The 17,038-nt window shown below is 49.8% G+C and overlaps 1 protein-coding gene across 6 annotated transcripts in view; it reads left to right on the top strand.

Moving 5' to 3' along the window:
- Positions 1 to 17,038, top strand: part of EVC2 (EvC ciliary complex subunit 2) — a 117,632-nt gene that overhangs the window by 6,013 nt on the left and 94,581 nt on the right. For all 6 annotated transcript variants that reach the window (XM_059165507.1, XM_059165527.1, XM_059165497.1 and 3 more), the window contains exons 3-7: positions 53 to 219; positions 795 to 863; positions 2,689 to 2,875; positions 7,344 to 7,453; positions 11,808 to 11,861. In XM_059165507.1, the coding sequence (XP_059021490.1) occupies positions 53 to 219; positions 795 to 863; positions 2,689 to 2,875; positions 7,344 to 7,453; positions 11,808 to 11,861 (587 nt within the window). The remainder of the gene's footprint in view (positions 1 to 52; positions 220 to 794; positions 864 to 2,688; positions 2,876 to 7,343; positions 7,454 to 11,807; positions 11,862 to 17,038) is intronic.

Raw genomic sequence — 17,038 nt, 5'->3', positions numbered from 1 at the left:
GCCTCTTACCGCCTCCTGCATTCTGTCACGCACGTGCTTTGCTGTTTTGCAGTGGGAGCACCGTTTGGAAGGAAATCCAGCGGGAGAAGTGAAGTCTTTAATCCCCTCCTGACTTCGGCACCCTCTAGAGGGCCAAGGACTCAGTCTGTGCTTGCTTTCACGCCCTCGTGGCCCAAGAAGACTCTGTTTAAAAGAGAGTCTCCTGTAACACACCGCCTGGTAAGTCGCAGGTTTGGTCCTTTAATGGAATTAGAAGCTGCAAAGAAACTGGTTTGGGGCCGCCTGTGTAGCAGATGCCACGGGCTTGGGTTCTTCAAGAAAAGCTTATTCCTTCATTACCGAAGCATCTAGTATTGGAGGCGAAGAGGGGGTGTGAATCTGAGCGGTGGCTCCCGGTTCTGCTTTAACGGGCTCGATTTGCCGCCGGTGGTATAAACGCGTGCACACATTCCTCTCGCCCGAGCATCAGCCCCGGTGTCTGGTGTTCCCGTGACGGGGGTTATGTTCACATGATCCCCCTGGACTAGGGGAGAGCTCCAGTGTGACCACACGGCCACGTTCTTCCCTCCTCAGGGACTAAAGTTCCAATCCTTTAAATGCTTTCTTAAAAAAGTTTTCAAGATTACCTAAGGCAGTTATTAGACTACAGAAGTCGATCTCTATCCTTCCTTTCAAAATTCATCTTGTACATTTATTTCCTTATTTTTAATTTTTTTTAACATCTTGTACTTTCATGAAACACGCATAGTACGCAGTGGTTTTCATTTTCTAATCGTTTCTGTATTCTATTGTAGTTTGGAGACATCTCAAGAGATGTTCCAGGGACTGCTGAGGACGGAGTGATTTTTCAGAAGTGTGCCGTGGTAGGTGTTCATAGGTGGTTTATAGTGGAAGAGAAAATAGTTGGATTTTGACCAAATCGTGTCTGGGTAAAGTTATGTATATAAGGAGTGGCAAATCATGGGGCTGTCCACCTGTGTCTGGACACACGAGGGATAAAGTATTGTACAGGGGATTTTCTATTTGATATCATGGCACCAGGACCAAGAGTTTTGGTAACAATTAAACTCCTGTTTGTGAAAATGCACTGTGGTCATTTAGAAGGGGAAGGAAAGAATGATGTATTTTCTTTCAGATTTTAACATTGATATGGCTCTTGGTGGTATAAAAATTTTATTCAGTGTTTTTAAAGTCTTGGATCTTTACTGATCCCCGTGAGGTGGCATTTCACATTATTGCTCTCTTGGGGGTCCCCAGGAGCACCCTCCCTCGGGCTCCGTGCTTCACTGGAAGGACTCACATGACCCAGGAAGCCGTTAGACTCACAGTTACAGTTACAATTTTTTACAGCAGAAGCGTGCAGATTCAAGTTAGCAAAGTGAAAGGCACATAGGACGGGGTTGTGAGACCAGGCACAAGCTTCCCACTGTCCTTTCCTGGTGAAATCCTGCGGCCTGGGTTTCATTTCCCAAAGCAGTGATGTATGACGTCCTATGCCAAGTATTGTCCCCCAGAGACACTCTCCTGAGCTTTGATGTCCAGGGGTTTTAATGCGGGTCCCTCACGGAGACAGGCAGTTCCTGTGTGGCTGACCTCGGTAACTGGTTTTTAGCCGCTCCAGAGGTCCCCTTGACACAGCTTGGCTCAAGACCCCCACCTCCAATCATACCAGTTAGCACATGTGGCCAGCGGTGGCCTGAGGCCCCAGGTATATAAGGGTGCTCTTCTCAGGCAGGATGGTCCAAGTGCTTTATAGGTCAACCTCCCAGGAGCTGGTCGGGAGTTAGTCCTTTCCTCTGGGTGGCTGGGATCTGGGCGGTCCACGCCTGTGGAGTTAGCCCTCTGTTGTACAAGCCTCAATTTATCTCAGTCCTTCAGCTGTCCTGTTCCCCTTCCTGGATAGAGTTGGTGCTACCAGATTTTCGTGCATCCTCCTGGAGCTGTTTCTGTTGTCTGCATGCGTGTGTGTGTGTGTGTGTGTGTGTGTGTGTTTGTGTGTATGTGTGTGTGTGTGTGTGTATCTGCATATGCAGACATTGCTTCCCTCCTTCCCCACCTTCTGTGTCTGTTCCAGCAGGGCTGGGAGAAGCGGGGCAGGGGTGTTGGGAAGAGCTTTGAGGGTGGAAATGGGGCAAGGTTGCAGAGCCCAGGCTAGGAGCCAAGCTGCTGGGGCCACGGGACAACTTCCAGAAACTAAGCTGTTCAAATCCATGACCAAGCAGAGCCCACCTGGGGGAGACTGGCCAGAAGGATGGAGACCTGCCAGCTAGCTCCATCCTGGAGGTCAGATGGCATCAGACGCGCTGGGCGGGGCTCTGGGACATGGCTGAGCCTTCAAAATGATGGTGTGAGAAAGAGCCATTGTTTGCTTTTTCTTGGTGACGCCAGTGGCCACCATCTCCCCAACCTGACTTTGGCTCTGTGCTTCTGGCATTTCTTTCTGTTTCCCTGTAGGAACAATTTCACTGCATTTCAGGGTTCCTGTGACTTTGAAACAGTCACCAAGCAACAGCTTAGCAGGAGTGAGTCAGAACATAACCTGGGGCCTTTGAAATCAGACCCCATAAGTTCTCCAGCCCCAGGGATACTGTTGTGCCCTCCCTCTGCCTGAGGATGGGTCATGCGTCAGTCGAGCTGGGGGTCATGGACTTGCCAGCAGAGCTGCCCTTTTGTCATCTCCTGTCCTAGGTGTCCGGGCAGAGCGAACCGCAGACAGCTCAGGTGACACTGCTCGTAGATAACACCAGGACCCCTGCGGCCACCAACCTCTCCGATCTGCTCCTATTCGACAACATCACTGGCCTCTCCGTTAGGGGGTCAACGGGAAACCAGACCATGCCGGGATTCCAGGCTTTCAGGAAGAAGTTTCTGCAAGGTAATAGTGGCGAGTATGAAGTCGGGGAGGGAAGGTGAACCTACAGACACTGTTGGAGTGTGTGATGTGCAACAGGAGTGTTCTTCAACATGTGACGTGTTCACACACGATGGATTTGACGATCGGGTATTGAAAAAGGAGACCAGCACTCGATATCCACACCCGAAAAGCTGGATTTGTTACTGAGGTTAGAGAGAGGCCAGATTTGGGGGAGGAGTTGTTAAGAAATAGGTATTTTTAGTATTTTTATTAGTGTATCAATTTTTATTATGAAGAATTCCGGACATAAAGAAACAGAGTTTATAGCCAAACTCTGTCCACCACCAGACCAGATTTCTCATCCCTGAGTGAAATGCAGAGCTTGTCTGTGGGGAGCTGCTCAAGGTGGGAGTGGTTTGACACTGGCCCTGGAAGCGTGCGCGTGAGACCTTCGTGCGTGTTCTCGAGCGTTCCCTGGAATACCTCCACACCGAGGGGCTAGCGTTCTGAGTGCCACCTTCCCCGGTTGTCTTTGGAGGCGTGTGTCCTGAAGCAAGCTGTCATTGGTTAATGAAGCAGATGTCAACAAATTCTGGGATTCGTTGTTACCATGACCTCAGGACTGTCCATTTTCTTGGGAGGGTGAGACCTCTTAAACTCCGAGTCCCTGTCTCATTGACAGAGGAACAGACCACGTCACCCTCGTGCTGTCGTGGATACTCTCACATGCTCAGGACTGACTTCTCCACGGAGCCCACGTAGCTCACCAGTCAGGCTACGCTTTCCCTCTGAGCCTAGATAGGGCCTTGGAGTCCTGCTTGACCACATCCTCTTGACAGAAGCTACCAGGTTGGCCCACAGGCAGCCACCTACCTCTTTGCCAGTGGTAGTTTAAGCAACATAGTAAAAACTGCTAGGATATGTCCCAGCCAAGAGATCCTCAGGGCCTTCCCTCAAAGATGGAAAAGTAACCATCCCCCATCCCCCCCACTGCGTCCTGAAGTGAGTGAGCAGAGCACACACTCCATCTCGAATGGACCTTGATGTTACTCCTCACTTGGCCACTTCGGAGCTGGTCACCTCTGGAAATTACTGAGTTTTCCTGAACTTGTGATGTGACGTGTGACTGTCAGGACCTCGTAGAGTCATGGCAGAAACTGAGCAAGGCCATGTGCCCCAGCTCTGCCTGGGGCCCTCCCCACGCTCTCCCAGCCCCTGGTCCAGCAGGCCTGCCTCTCTCCTCTCGTAGCCCCAGTGACTCCCAGTGTCTGCGCTCCTGCCACACAGACCACACTTGTCACTCTCCCCTGCCCATCGGCATCTGCTCAGGCCCTGGTGTCTTCCTGGGAGGCCCCCCTCCCCTGCTCCTCACTTCCCTGCCTTCCTGCATATCACCTGCCCGGGGCCTAGGATCAGCGCTGCGTGCCAAGCCCTACCAACCCCAAGCTTTGTGCCCGCTGCACATCCCAGAGTGTCAGCCTCTTCTCTGCCCCACAGGGATGGTGACAGTGACAGTTCCAGGATGGGACTGTAAGGAGAGGGGAGTTGTTTCATGAAAAGCCTGACCCAAGAAGTGGTCCCCATATCAGTAGTAGTGATTTTGTTGGTTGGTTTTGTGTATGTGTGTGTGTGTCTTGTATGGAGCACAGGTGATGGCTCTGCAGGGGAAGTGGTGTCCTGTTCATTCCCCAGAGGAGCAGATGCAGGACATCTCCTCAGCCTCTGCTTCCTGCTCTGGGCATCGCAGGCTATGAGGTCTCCTCCGTCCACCTCGGGGCTCTCTGTGGGGCCGGGGGTCTGGCGCACAGGCTGTGGGGGTGACAAGCCACTGCATCAGGTAAGGTCCGATCACAGGACCTTCACTGTGGAATCATCTCAGTTGTTTTTCTCACGCTGTCTTTGTGAGTTTCACGGTTTATCATTGCATGAAAATACAGGTGTTCTCTTCTCCTTTACTTTTTTTGGAGGTCTCCATGTGTTGAGAAATGAAGCACGTGACAGCATTTGAGGGCTACGGTCTGACCCCTGTTACAGGTGGAGAAAGAGCAGGAGGACAGGCTTAGGCTGATCAGGCAGTCCTAGTCTCTGACCCACAGAGCGGGATAGGCTTTGTCCCCCACTGGCCATTGCCGGCTGGCACCCCGAGCCAGCAGCCCACTCCTGTGGGTTGGTCCCTCCCATCATCAGGTGGGGTGCGCTGCCTGGTGAGGAGCACTGGGAAGAAGCCCACCCTATTTCAGGCAGGGCGCCCGTGCTCGCGGACTGAAACGTCAGGGGTGTGTGGTGAGCCTGAGCTTCTGCCGAGGACCTCGTGTGTTGTTCTCCACACTCCTGGGGCTTCTCACGAACCTGTAGATCACTTCTGGTCTCCTGGGGAAGGAGATCAGCCTTGGCCAGGACTCAGGACAGCCCTGTTCCCCCAAACCACTCACCCTTCACCCCTGTGTCTGTCCCTCAGGGACTGCTGATGGGTAGAAGGGGTGGTTTTTCTGTCCTGTGAAGGCTTTGACACAAAGCATTGCATTACCCAATAACTCAAAGGGTACACTGCCTCCAAGGCTGGGAATTCTCGGATTCTGATACCACTCAGTCAAGTCTTGCCCCACAATCAACAAGGCGCGTGTCAACCAGGTAGGTCACAAGATTTGCAGCATCCTTAGGGGCCAACACTGAGTTCATTTGCATAAAGGTCTTCCAGCAGTGACCTGCCACCACCTCCCTTTTGCAAATTCTCAGGGAGAAATGAAAATCTTAGGAAATAATTCCCTATAAATAGGAACCCAAGTATATTCAAGTCCAAAAGGAATCAACATGTTTGCCCTTGTAAGTTTGAAGTCCAAAGTCCAACATGCTCAAATTATGTTAATATGCCCTCTTCTCAATATTTTATTCTGTCCAGCCACTCCCCCCACCCTGAGGTTTGCAGCTGTCCAGAAGGAGTTGGGGTCCCTTCAGCAGCATCCTGGGTCTGTCCCTATAGTGGAAGACAACTGGTGATACGAAGGAATGAATTACAGACTCACACACAACATAGAGGAACCTCAGAAAACATCTGCTCGGTGAAAGAAGTCAAAGACAACACATATTATATGATTCGATTTCTAAGAGATGTCCAGAAAGACAAATTATTACCTACCCTGACCCCCCCCAAACCCAGATTAGTGGTTGCCTAGGCCTTGGCGTGGCAGGGGAGAGTGATGGAGATGTTCTGAAATCAGACCGCGGTGTGCTCAAAGACCTCTCAATGCACAAAATCCCTCGAAGTGCACACTTAGAATGGGTGGACTGGGTGATATGTATGTTTTATTTCAAAGCTGTTAAAAAAAAATAAGGAAGTATCACAAGCTCAGCCCCACCACTGCCCTGTGCAGATGAGAAGCCAGTGTCCCACTATGGTCAGGCGCAGCCATGTCCCAGACCCTGCCTTCTGCACTTCCACACGCAGTGGCTGAGGTGAGAGGTGATTGTCAGAATTCATGACAGAGATGGCCTTTCTGGTGTTCGTTTACAAAGTGTCTTGGGCTCTGCCGGGTGCCCAGAACCCAGGAGAACGTCCGCTCCATGGGAAGTGTCTACTGTTGGGACTTAAGGTGGGTAGGACCCATCTCCAACATCAGATGCAAGGTCCCTCCAGGAAGCGGGGCTAAGCATGTGCGGCCTCCTGCAAAGCTAGAAACCTCCAGTGGTGGCCCCTCCACACCCCTCCACATCTGGGGTTCCTCTCTTTCCCAGCGGTTCGTTCACCTTGGGGTCTAAGTGTGGACCCTGTCCGGGAGCAGAGCTGCCTTCTCCAGAGATCCTGGATCTTCAGTTCCGACTTCTTACCAAGGAGAGCTTTGAACCAGGGAAGCTTTCCCTTAAATACAGATGATTAATTTTTGTAATGAAGCCGTTGAGGGCCAGCTAGAGACCAGTGGGCGAAGGAGACCCCACATGAATCTACAGTGCTGGGTCCTGCCTCCTGGTGCCCCTTACCATGCTCACAGAACCAGCCGCTCAGAGAGGTCAAAGTAGGGCTTCATGTCCGTCTGACCATCGAGGCCCACAAGTCTGATCTAAGGCTCTTCTCCCTAGTTGTGTGAACAAGATTGGAGAATAAAAAGATCCTTGCCTAGATTCCAAACAACACAGAAAGGTTCTGGATTTCCCAAGTGTGGAAGTTAGTGATACCCCGGATCAGGAATACAGACCCACCCAGTCGTGGGCAGTGCTGGATGGGCTGGGGAGGGGGCACCCAGAGAAGACAGCCCAGGGGCAGCAGGGGGCCCTTCCTGGCTCCTTACACTTGCTGACAGCCTCTTCCAGGTGAAGAAGAGGAACCCCATGAATTGACACGCACAGTTCCCTGTCCCCATTGTGGGCACCCAAGACTTGAGCGGCACCCTTGCTGGCTATGTTGGTTGTGGTGGTAGACTCCTTTGACCTGGGTCTTGTCTGGGGTCTGGCGGAAGGGCCCCTCTTGACTCACATGTGCATTCTCTCTGAGCAGTGGGAGATTCCTTCTTGGTCAGCTACACCGCCTCCATCAAGGCTGGAGAAGTAGGGAGCGGAGAGGTCCTGATGCTTCCTGCCCAGCTCACCTTTCAGAGCTCAGTGCAGGTATGTCGTCCTTACTCTGCTTCTAGAAGCTTTGATACTTAGAAACTGTCTCTTAGCTTCTCTCTTCCTTCCTTCCCTCCCTCCTTCCTTCATTGATACTGAATTCTAGATAAGTGGGTGGGCCCCGGAATCTCACACATTTTGCTGTGAACTTGGCTCCCTTAGCATCTCAGTGGGACCTCTAGTAATGCCTTAACTCTTGTGGGTCTGACGTAGAATTATCATAAAAATATCAGTAGATTTAAATTCTGTTTTTAGTGCCTTGCATGTCATAAGCACTCAACCCGTAGTTTCTATTTGTATGAGTTCACTAGGAGCTACCCTGATGAAGTTCCACAGCCTAGAAATGTATGTTTTCATGATCCTGGAGGCTGGAAGTCTGAGATCAAGGTGTGAGCAGGGCTGGTCTTCCTGAGGCCTCCCTCCTTGGCGTGCGGATGGCATCTTCTCCCCGTGTCCTCATGTGGGCACCTCATGTATGTGTCTGTGTCCTGATCCCCTCTTCTTACAAGGACCCCTGTCAGATTGCATCAGGGCCCCCCAGTGACCTCATTTGAGGTTACTCACCTCTGTTAAGTCCCCACCTCCAGATACCATTGCACTGTGAGGTACTGGGGGCCAGGCATATGGATTCTGCGGGAACACGATTCAGCCTGTAACACAATTACTGTTTGTATCTTCGTTTTGTTCACCTTTTAATCTGTGCATGCGTCAAATGTGGTTCGTTGTGTGTCCTGCCCGGCACCATTCACATTCTGGGGATGCAGGAGCAGATTCTGTCCTTGTCCTCAAGGCGCTCATGCTCTAGCTACTTTGGTCATTTTGTTCTGACTTTGGCCTCTGGAGGAAGTACCTTTCACTCAGTGGGGAAAGTGAGGCTCAGAGCACGACTGCCCTGGTCCCAGGACAGAATCCTAATCGGACCGCACAGCTGCGAGCTCCTTCCACCCAAGTCTCAATGATCTGTGTGTGGCATTGCTGCCGCAATAAGAGAGAAAAAAATACTAGATAAAACAAGATAAAAAGGAGGATTTCAAAAAGGTAAAGACCAGATACAAGGAAACTATTAAACTGTCAGAAGAGACCAATGTCTCGGAAAATAATTAGATACAAAGTCAGGAACAGAGAACAAAGGATGCAAAAATAGAGATAAAAAATCACCCAGAAGAAATACCGTCTCAGTTTCGGAGGACACAAACCAAGTGAGTTAAAATCAGAAGGGGAGAAGGCAACAGTCAGAATCCAAGGGTAGAAACTCAGAACTTCAACAAAACCAAAGCCTCCACCTCCTCCTGCCAGAACATTAGGACTTCAGGATCCTGAAACACCTGGGGAAGGCGGGTGTGTGCGATAGAGGAGGCTGGTGGGGGGGATGGAGGGAGGGTGGGGGGGTTGGAGGTGGGATGGGAGTGAGGCACGAAGGGGCTCTTTAATCACTACAGGACCCCTCCTCATCTGTTCCTTTGCTTGGGGTCTCACCTGTCTGTTATACTGACTTTATTTCCCTAGGAAACCCCCACCCCCATTAGCCCCACGAGACCAGGGACCTCATCTTTCCTATGGACACCTGCCTTCTCCGTGCCAAAAGTAGAGCCATGCACAGTCAGTGCTCCGTAAATATTTGCTGAATAGATGAATGAACAAGTCCGCAAACTAAGGAATCTTGGGCAAGGTTTAGTTTTTGATTTCTCTGAAGCTCGGGTTTCTCACCTACATAAAGGAGATGTTTCTGGCAATGTCTCCAATGTCTTCCGTGGGGGTACATGAGATGTGTCTGTGTGCAACGGCCTACAATTTCCTACTCTTTCCAAACCGTCAGGGGCTCTCTGGGCAGTTCTGCAGATGGAGGGTGAACAGCACACCTGCCTCCTGAAGATTCCAGAGTTCCAAGCTTCACTGGCCTGTGTTCTGGGCCTCTGCTTGCCGGCTCTGGTCGACCAGCAGCACTGCACCGACCTGGCTCTTGCCAGAGAGATGAGTGGGAGGCCGGCACTTGCTGAGTGATTACATGTTGGAAGTTGACAAGGAGCTCTTGTACTTTGTTCTCAAGTTGTTTCATCTGGTTGGACTTGACTGTGGCATGGATGACTGCAAGGCTTTTCTCCATGACCTGTAGAAGATCAAGTGTATCTGGGGCTGAAAATGACCCAAGGCTGAGTCTGTACATGAGAATAATGGTTTGCTCTGCTTGTCATTCAGTCCCAAGATGTCTTAAATGACAAAAGAGAAAACAGTAACAGATTTAAACAGGTGCGAGTCCGATGGGATGGAATCCTGGCGTTAGAGAGGAGGTAAGGTCTGACATGGCCGTGCCTGGAAACCACTGCCCAGCTGAGTTTCAGAAGCAGTGCCGATTCTATGGGCTTCACAGTCCCCACCCCAACAATAAGAGGAGTGGGAAGATTCTCCCCCAATCTCTTCTCTTCCTGGAGTTTTAGAATTGCGTGAGCATAGCAGAGGAGACGGGAGGAGCACCCCCCCACCCACCTCAGGCTGTGGTCCGGAAGCACAGATCTCCTGATGTGTGGTCTGAATGACAATAGCAACTTCAGAGGATGTCACCATCCCTTTGCCCTTCATCTCACTTGGTTTCATCACCAGGCGTTTTGTCTCGCAGATCTTCACAGAGGGACGAGTGGGAGATCGTGTTCCCACAGCTTTTATCACGGAGCATTGTTAAAATCGTTCTGTTTTATTGTTATTGTTGTCAGTCTCTTACTGTGCCTAACAGTTAAACGAGATGTATGTATGGGAAAGAATGGTGTGTCTAAGGTTGGGGACGGACCTGGTCCGGGAACAGACCCCCAGCAGGTGAGGGTGGGGACGGCTGTCGTTCACGCTCAGGAATCGTCTAGTCAGAGGTGGTTCTGTCAGACGTGCGTCGTGTCTGGATCTGGAAGCTGCTTTCTCAAACACGCCTGTGTACCCCAGATTCATACAGGATTGGATAAAACAGGCCCTACACGATGAATGGTCGAGAGGGAAAGCCCCAGAGCCATCACTTCTTGCACTGTATTATGAAACGTCCTGCCTGCCTCACACACGCATCCCTGGATTTCGCTGGGCCGGTGTTTTCTGACTTCAGGCCATGATCTCAAACGTGTTTCTTAAGCCTTGAAATTTCTGTAGGAAGCACAGGGGTGAGGACTTCTGTTTTGTGAAGAGATGAAGTCAAGAGTTATAACATACTTGCAGATTCTCTCTGCTTAGACGTTGGGGGTCAGAAAACACACGGAGGAGGGGCCCAGAGGGAGAGAAGGGAGTCAAACAATGTGATTGAATGTGGGCTTCTGAATGCAGCCTCAGGCTGCTGGGTCCGCAGCCCTGAAACTCACAGGGTATCGTGAATATCCCCAAACAGACACAATCCAGGAATGGGAGGGGACACGTGATTGCTTCGTATGTGTTTTTTCTTTAGACTCATATTTTTAAAAATTTCCTTTTTCCCCTAAACAAGGGCCTTGTAGTGTTTTTATGTCCTTTCAGAGCCTCTGCTATGGTGTCCTGCTGGCCCGTGATGGGTTTGGGCTGCCCCAGTGCTGCTATGGTAACTGTGGGGCTCGGGTCGGGGCTGCACCTTGGCTGGACCACAGCCGGGATGGAATGAGCAGGGGTTGCCTCGCTCACTGGACATCATGCCCCAAGCCTCTAGGCCGGGTTATACACACTGACCGCACCACCACTGCCATCACCGACCACAGCCAATACCAGGAATACTTTCGGCACACTGCCAGACTCTAGATTAGCTAATTTAATCCTCACAGCAACCGTATCGAGTTGAATAGGATTCCCGTTTTACAGATGGGAATACGGAGGCACAGAGAAGTCAGTGCCTTGCCTGAGGTCAGGCTGCTGGTGAGCAACGGGGCCAAGTGTGAGCCCAGGCAGCCGGCTCTGACCACCGCCTTGTACTGCCTCTCAGTTTCGAGATCTTCCACCTGCATCCCAGAGACAAAGTGTGTTCTCTTGGTGTGTCTTCTCAGATACTGCGCGTGTGGATAGCTGGCCTGACGGCTTCCTTCCTGAGCTTTGGCATGGGTCCTCAGCTCCCGTCCGGCCTGACCCCACCCCCTGGTGTTTTACCAGCGGGCCCACGGCCTGTGCTTTCTTACCAGTTAAGGAAACTGGTATTTGGATTCATATAAGCGTCCAGGAGAGGACACCTGCAGGTCCACAGACTTTTCCACCTGGAGGGACTTTCAGACCCTCACAAGCCCCAGCCCCCAATAGTCAAGGGCCTCCTGTGGCTCCAGACATGGCCGGTTGCAAATACAGCCAATGATACCTTCTGTGTCAGACTCCAACACCTGTTGACGAAAGTGTTTTCTCTCTCTCTCTCTTTTTTTTTTTCTAGAACAGAACCCAGCTAAAAGCCCTTTTCACCATAACAGTTGAAGAAAAGATAAAGGTAAGAGCAATGGCTTGAGCCCCCAGACGCCCCCCAGTGTGCCTTTTCCTGCCTCTGGTATGTTGGTGTCTGGCTGTCCTCACGGCCAAGGGGAAGGGGTGGCTGCTGGCCTTGGTAGCCCAGACCACCATGCAGTGTGGGGTCCCCCAGTGTGGTCGGAGGCTGTCGGACTCATTCCCTGGATGGCCCGTCTTTCTGGGCAAGGTGTCCTCACCTTGTAACCACATTTCACATTGTTTCAGCATCTGCTGGGGCCAGACATTAAGCATTTGACGTGCACTGAATTGTGTGGTCTTCATCACAATCCTGGGATATAGATTCTTTGTTAAAATCACCATCATTTCATAGATGGGGAAACCGAGGCACACGTTGGCCAAGTAATTTGCCCAAGATTGCCTGGCTAGCATGTCAGGGTTCCCAGGACCACTCCTAGGCTCTGTGATTCACTGGGAGGACACACAGGAGTCCATCCATAGTCATACTCATGGCTGATTTATTACCAAGAAGGATCCAGAGTCCAATCAGCAAAGAGCAGAGGTGCACAGGGCAAAGTCTGGAGGATGCCAGGCACCAGCTTCCAGAGTCCTCTCCTGGTGGAGTCCCACAGGATGCACGGAGCTGTTGAACAATGAATGTGACAGCACAGCTCATCAGAGACCAGCACCAGGGCTTTCTTTGGGGGCTGGGCACACAGCATCCTTTGCGTGGCACAGACCACCCAAGGAGTGTGTTCAGTGTAAACTACATTATTTGCATGATGGGTTAGGTGCGGTGAGCCACTCTTATCAGGGAATGGTGGGAACCCTCCCGAAATCTGAGTTTCTAGATGCCAGCCAAGGCTCCCTGCCTTGCACGCTGGCCTCTGAGGAGATAGCTCTCCAGGGCATGCCACATGTGTGCTTTTCTCATAGGGGTTGGAACCGGGATTTGAACACAAGCACTTTGGCTCTGGGGCCCTGTCTTTGGGCAGTGGGCTACACTGGGGAGCTGAATCCCTGAGCTAAAGAAATGGAAACAAAATCCAGGTCTGGCTGTAGCGAGGGGAGGGTTTATGGGGGGAAGGGGCGGGGAGTCAGAAAGACAGGAGCCAGCAATCGTCCTGGCTGGTCTGTGTGCTCCGGAGTGCGTGTCCACATCATATTTGCACTCCACTCTGTGCCTTACATTCTGGGTGGCACTCGATAGGTAAATATCCCTCAATTGAGCTGATTGTTGATTGTCATCAATGCCGGTGATTGCTTCCCAGTGGAGCAGTGTCTGGTCACTGCTGTAAGTGTGAGTCAGGCCCAGTGCAAGATTCCAGGGCACAGTGGAGTTTGGGGCAGCCTGGAGACTCAGATCACCCAGAACCCACTGTCCCCCTGCCCTCACTGAGACCTTAAATGAGGGGGGGGGGAGTCAACACACAACTGCCGTGACTGAATTTGCAAGGTTGTGACCCCAAATCTAGGTCGTACATGCTGCAGATACTGACTGTAAAGTGCTGGGTAGATGGCAGGCTTCATGGAGGAGGTAAGAATTCAGTTGGTTGTAGTGAAAGGAAGGACATGGTTCAAGATGGAGGAAGGGTATTCTAGAATATTCCACCGAAGGTCTGAAGTCGAGTTTGAGCCAGCTGGGCTGGTGGTTGTACGTGAACCCAGGTCTCCTGGGGGCCTGGCACCAGTGGATACACGTATGGATGAGGCAAGTCCCTTGCCAGCTACTGTGTGTTCTAGCGGGGCTACTGAGCACCCGCGTGGTGATGTCATTGCACTAGGAAAGTGCAAGAGTGAATAGGAGGAGCAGGGCGTGGGGATGGAGACTCCCCTGACATTCTGTCATGCGGCTAAAACATGGAGGAAAGCCATTAACTATCCATTGTATGGGTTGGGATTTTGGAACCCTGGGAGACCCCATCAGCTCCTTTGTTTTCTGTTACTTTCCCAAGGGTGAAACTGGCAGGTGTCAGCCAAGGAAAGCAAGGCCTCAGAAAACTGCTTCCCTTTTCGTATCACAAGGTCCTCTTGCCCTTCTGTCTGATGCATGAAGAGTCTGGGGTCTGGGGGAATCACACTGTTCATGCTGGACACTGGTGTTTAGATTGGGCTGGAGCTCCCCACAACCTCTTGTGCCCTCAAAAGGACTGGGTGCCAGGGCAGGGACCCGGAGAGCAAGGATCTTGGATCTAATCCAGAGAGAGATGTTTAAACCAGCTGTTACATCCCCGAAATTCATGCTCAGTGCAGTTGCAATAATGATTTTAGTAGCATTTGGGGGGAGATACCTGATCAAATTAATCAGAGTTTCACCTGAAAATATACATTTCCGAAACTAGATGCGAACATTGTGACAATGAAGAAGAATGTGGGAAGATTTGCCCTAGGAGGTGTTAAAGAATTATAAAGCTACATTAATGTAGTTTGCAATTCAAGAAAAGCCAGACCAATGGGACAGGATAGAGTACGTACACAGATTTCCATTTAATAAAGATGGTATTTCAAATCAATGGGATAAGAATGTATCACTCATAAATTTATGGGCAACTGGCTGGATCTTTTGGAAGAAAAATAAAGATGAATTCCCTCATCAGATTAAAATCTTGGTAAAACAATTTCTAAAAGGTAAATATAGGTCAGTATCACATGGTATGAAGGAAGCCACGAAGGAAAACCATGGATTTGAGTACACAAATAGTTGGAAATTTTACATTTAAAAACAGCATTAAGAAAGATAAGTGACAAGTTAGGGAAAATACTTGTAACAGACATAAAAAAAGATCCACCTCTTTAATATATTAAGAGCTTCTATTAATAACAAAAAGGAAGTGTCAGTAGATAGCGATGCGACATGAGAATTTCTCAAATACAGAATTTTACAGTGTTTTCCCTTGACCCCAGTGGAAGGAGCGTGTAACTGTGGGCAGAATCTTGTGGCGCTGACTTGTGCTCAGAAGATGGGAGGTGTGCAATCACACATCATCACGTCTACTTTCCCTGTGTTACCTCTTGTGTGGATTACTGCACCAACCTCCTGCCTGTTCAGCCCTAAGCTCCTGTAGCCCCACATCCACGCCATCATCATCTTTCTAAAACATAAACCTGCTTGCTTTTCCTTTTCTGGAGGGACTCCCTATTGCCTGCTGGATTCAGCCCAATTACCTCAGGTTAATATACAGGAGCCATCAGAAAAGTTGGCCTCTGCTGTCTCCTGGTGCTGTTGGGTCCCTCTGTTTTCCACACTTCTCCAGTTTTGCATATGCTGTTCTATTTTTACCTGTGCTGTGGAGAACGTCCTGCAGTAGCCTAACCAACCTCTGCACCTCTGTGGTTCCTGACTCTGCCCCAGGCGTTCTGGTCCCACCCTTGGCTGGGATCCCATGCTGCTGGGACTCCTGATAAACCTTGCCATTCTGTGACATTGAGTTAGACTCCTGGTTGGCATTTAATACATTCTTGTGATAGCAGAATTTTTGCCCTGGAAGACTTTACAGATGCTTTAGTTTGACTTTTTCATTGAAAAAATCAGATCTGGAGAGGCTGTGGGAACTGGCCAGGGTCCTGAAGCTGAAGATAGCATTAAGGAACAGGGTCAAGCTGTGCAATTTTTTCTCAAATCCACTTCTTTAGGACACTGGTACCTTAGCAAATCTCCATTAAGAAGTGTGATTCCCTCTACCGGTGATTACTCCTAACTGCCCCCCCCCCCCTTTCAGGATTGTCAGCTGGGAAGCCCAGAGAAAATTTGCCCTCAAGGGCTGTGTGACAAAGGTCCACAAACCACGGACCCCCTGTACTTCTTGGATCTTTAAACTTAAAGTGAAGGATTTCAACGAAATTACTTTTGAAATCTCTTCCAGAGAAGTTCTGTATGGTCTTCTCTTTTCTACAACCTTTTTTTTGTCTTTGGGGGGGTAGGTGGGTAGGATTTAATAGATGTCCGTTGTGGACTTTTAGAGGAAATGCCTGCTCTATATCACACAACCACAGAGAAAGCTGGAAGAATAAAATAACATTACCTCATAATCCCACCACTGGAGGACTATTACCGACATGTTGGTTTCTTGCTTCTACAACTCTGTGGGTTTATTTATTATCTAATTGAAATCAAACTGTATAAACAACTCCTCCTCATTCTTTTGTAACTTGCTGTTGGATTATAAGCATAGAAAGCATTCCTTTTGAAAGGCTTTTTTTTTTTTTTTTTTTTTTTTTTTGGTTCAGCATTGCTCTTCATAAATGCAGTGATAGAACTCATCAAAGAAATCAGCTCTTAGCTAATACATGATTAAAGAGATGGTAATAGCACATGATTCTTTGTCAGAGACAAGCAGGAAAGTTAGGGCCTGGGGATGAGGAGGCTGGAATAACTGAGCCAGTTCTCTTTCCTTATTCTTTTGTTCGTGAAGTTTATGGTAAATAGGCTCTTTGAAATCTCTACTTATAATGCTTATCAGTGAAATTTGGCTGCAAGATTTCTGGAGGAAATCTCAAAAGTATGATTAACTTGGGGCTTTCTAGGGTCCAAATGCTTAAATTTTTGCACCTGTTCCTGTGCTGGGGGTGTCCAGCACCCAGCCTCCCCAGTGAGACATCCAGGGACATTTCTGGCTTCTATCTCTGGCATCCCACACATTCATTTCATGCTCAGTCACTGGATCCTGTAGACTGTGTCTCCTAAATGTTCCTCTAATTTCTGCCCTTCCCTCCAGCTTGCCAAAAGTAATAGTAATAAATAGCAGCTCAGATTTACTGACTGATCTCTGTGTCCTGCACGCCTAGCTAGTAGGTCCTACCTTGTGCATGTAGTAAAGAACACACATGTGAAATTTACCATTATCGACATTTAGCATACTCAGTGTCAAGCAGTCAAGCACCACTGTCTACCCCCAGCCTCTGGCAACCACTAATCTGCCTTCCATCTCTACAGATTTGCCTGTTCAGGTCATTTCATATAATGCAATGTGGCCTTTTGTGGCCAACTTCTTTCCTAAGTGTGGTATTTTCTTTTCTTTTTTTTTTTTTTTTTAAAGATTTTATTTGTTTATTCGACAGACAGAGATCACAAGTAGGCAGAGAGGCAGGCGGAGAGAGGAGGAAGCAGGCTCCCCGTCGAGCAGAGAGCCTGATGTGGGGCTCGATCCCAGGCCCCTGGGATCATGACCTGAGCCGAAGGCAGAGGCTTTAACCCACTGAGCC

Source organism: Mustela lutreola, chromosome 1 (genome assembly GCF_030435805.1).
Source record: "Mustela lutreola isolate mMusLut2 chromosome 1, mMusLut2.pri, whole genome shotgun sequence".
Classification (NCBI taxonomy): Eukaryota; Metazoa; Chordata; class Mammalia; order Carnivora; family Mustelidae; genus Mustela; species Mustela lutreola.
Note: the sequence above shows the minus strand (reverse complement) of the source record. Positions and strands in the feature narration are given on the sequence as shown.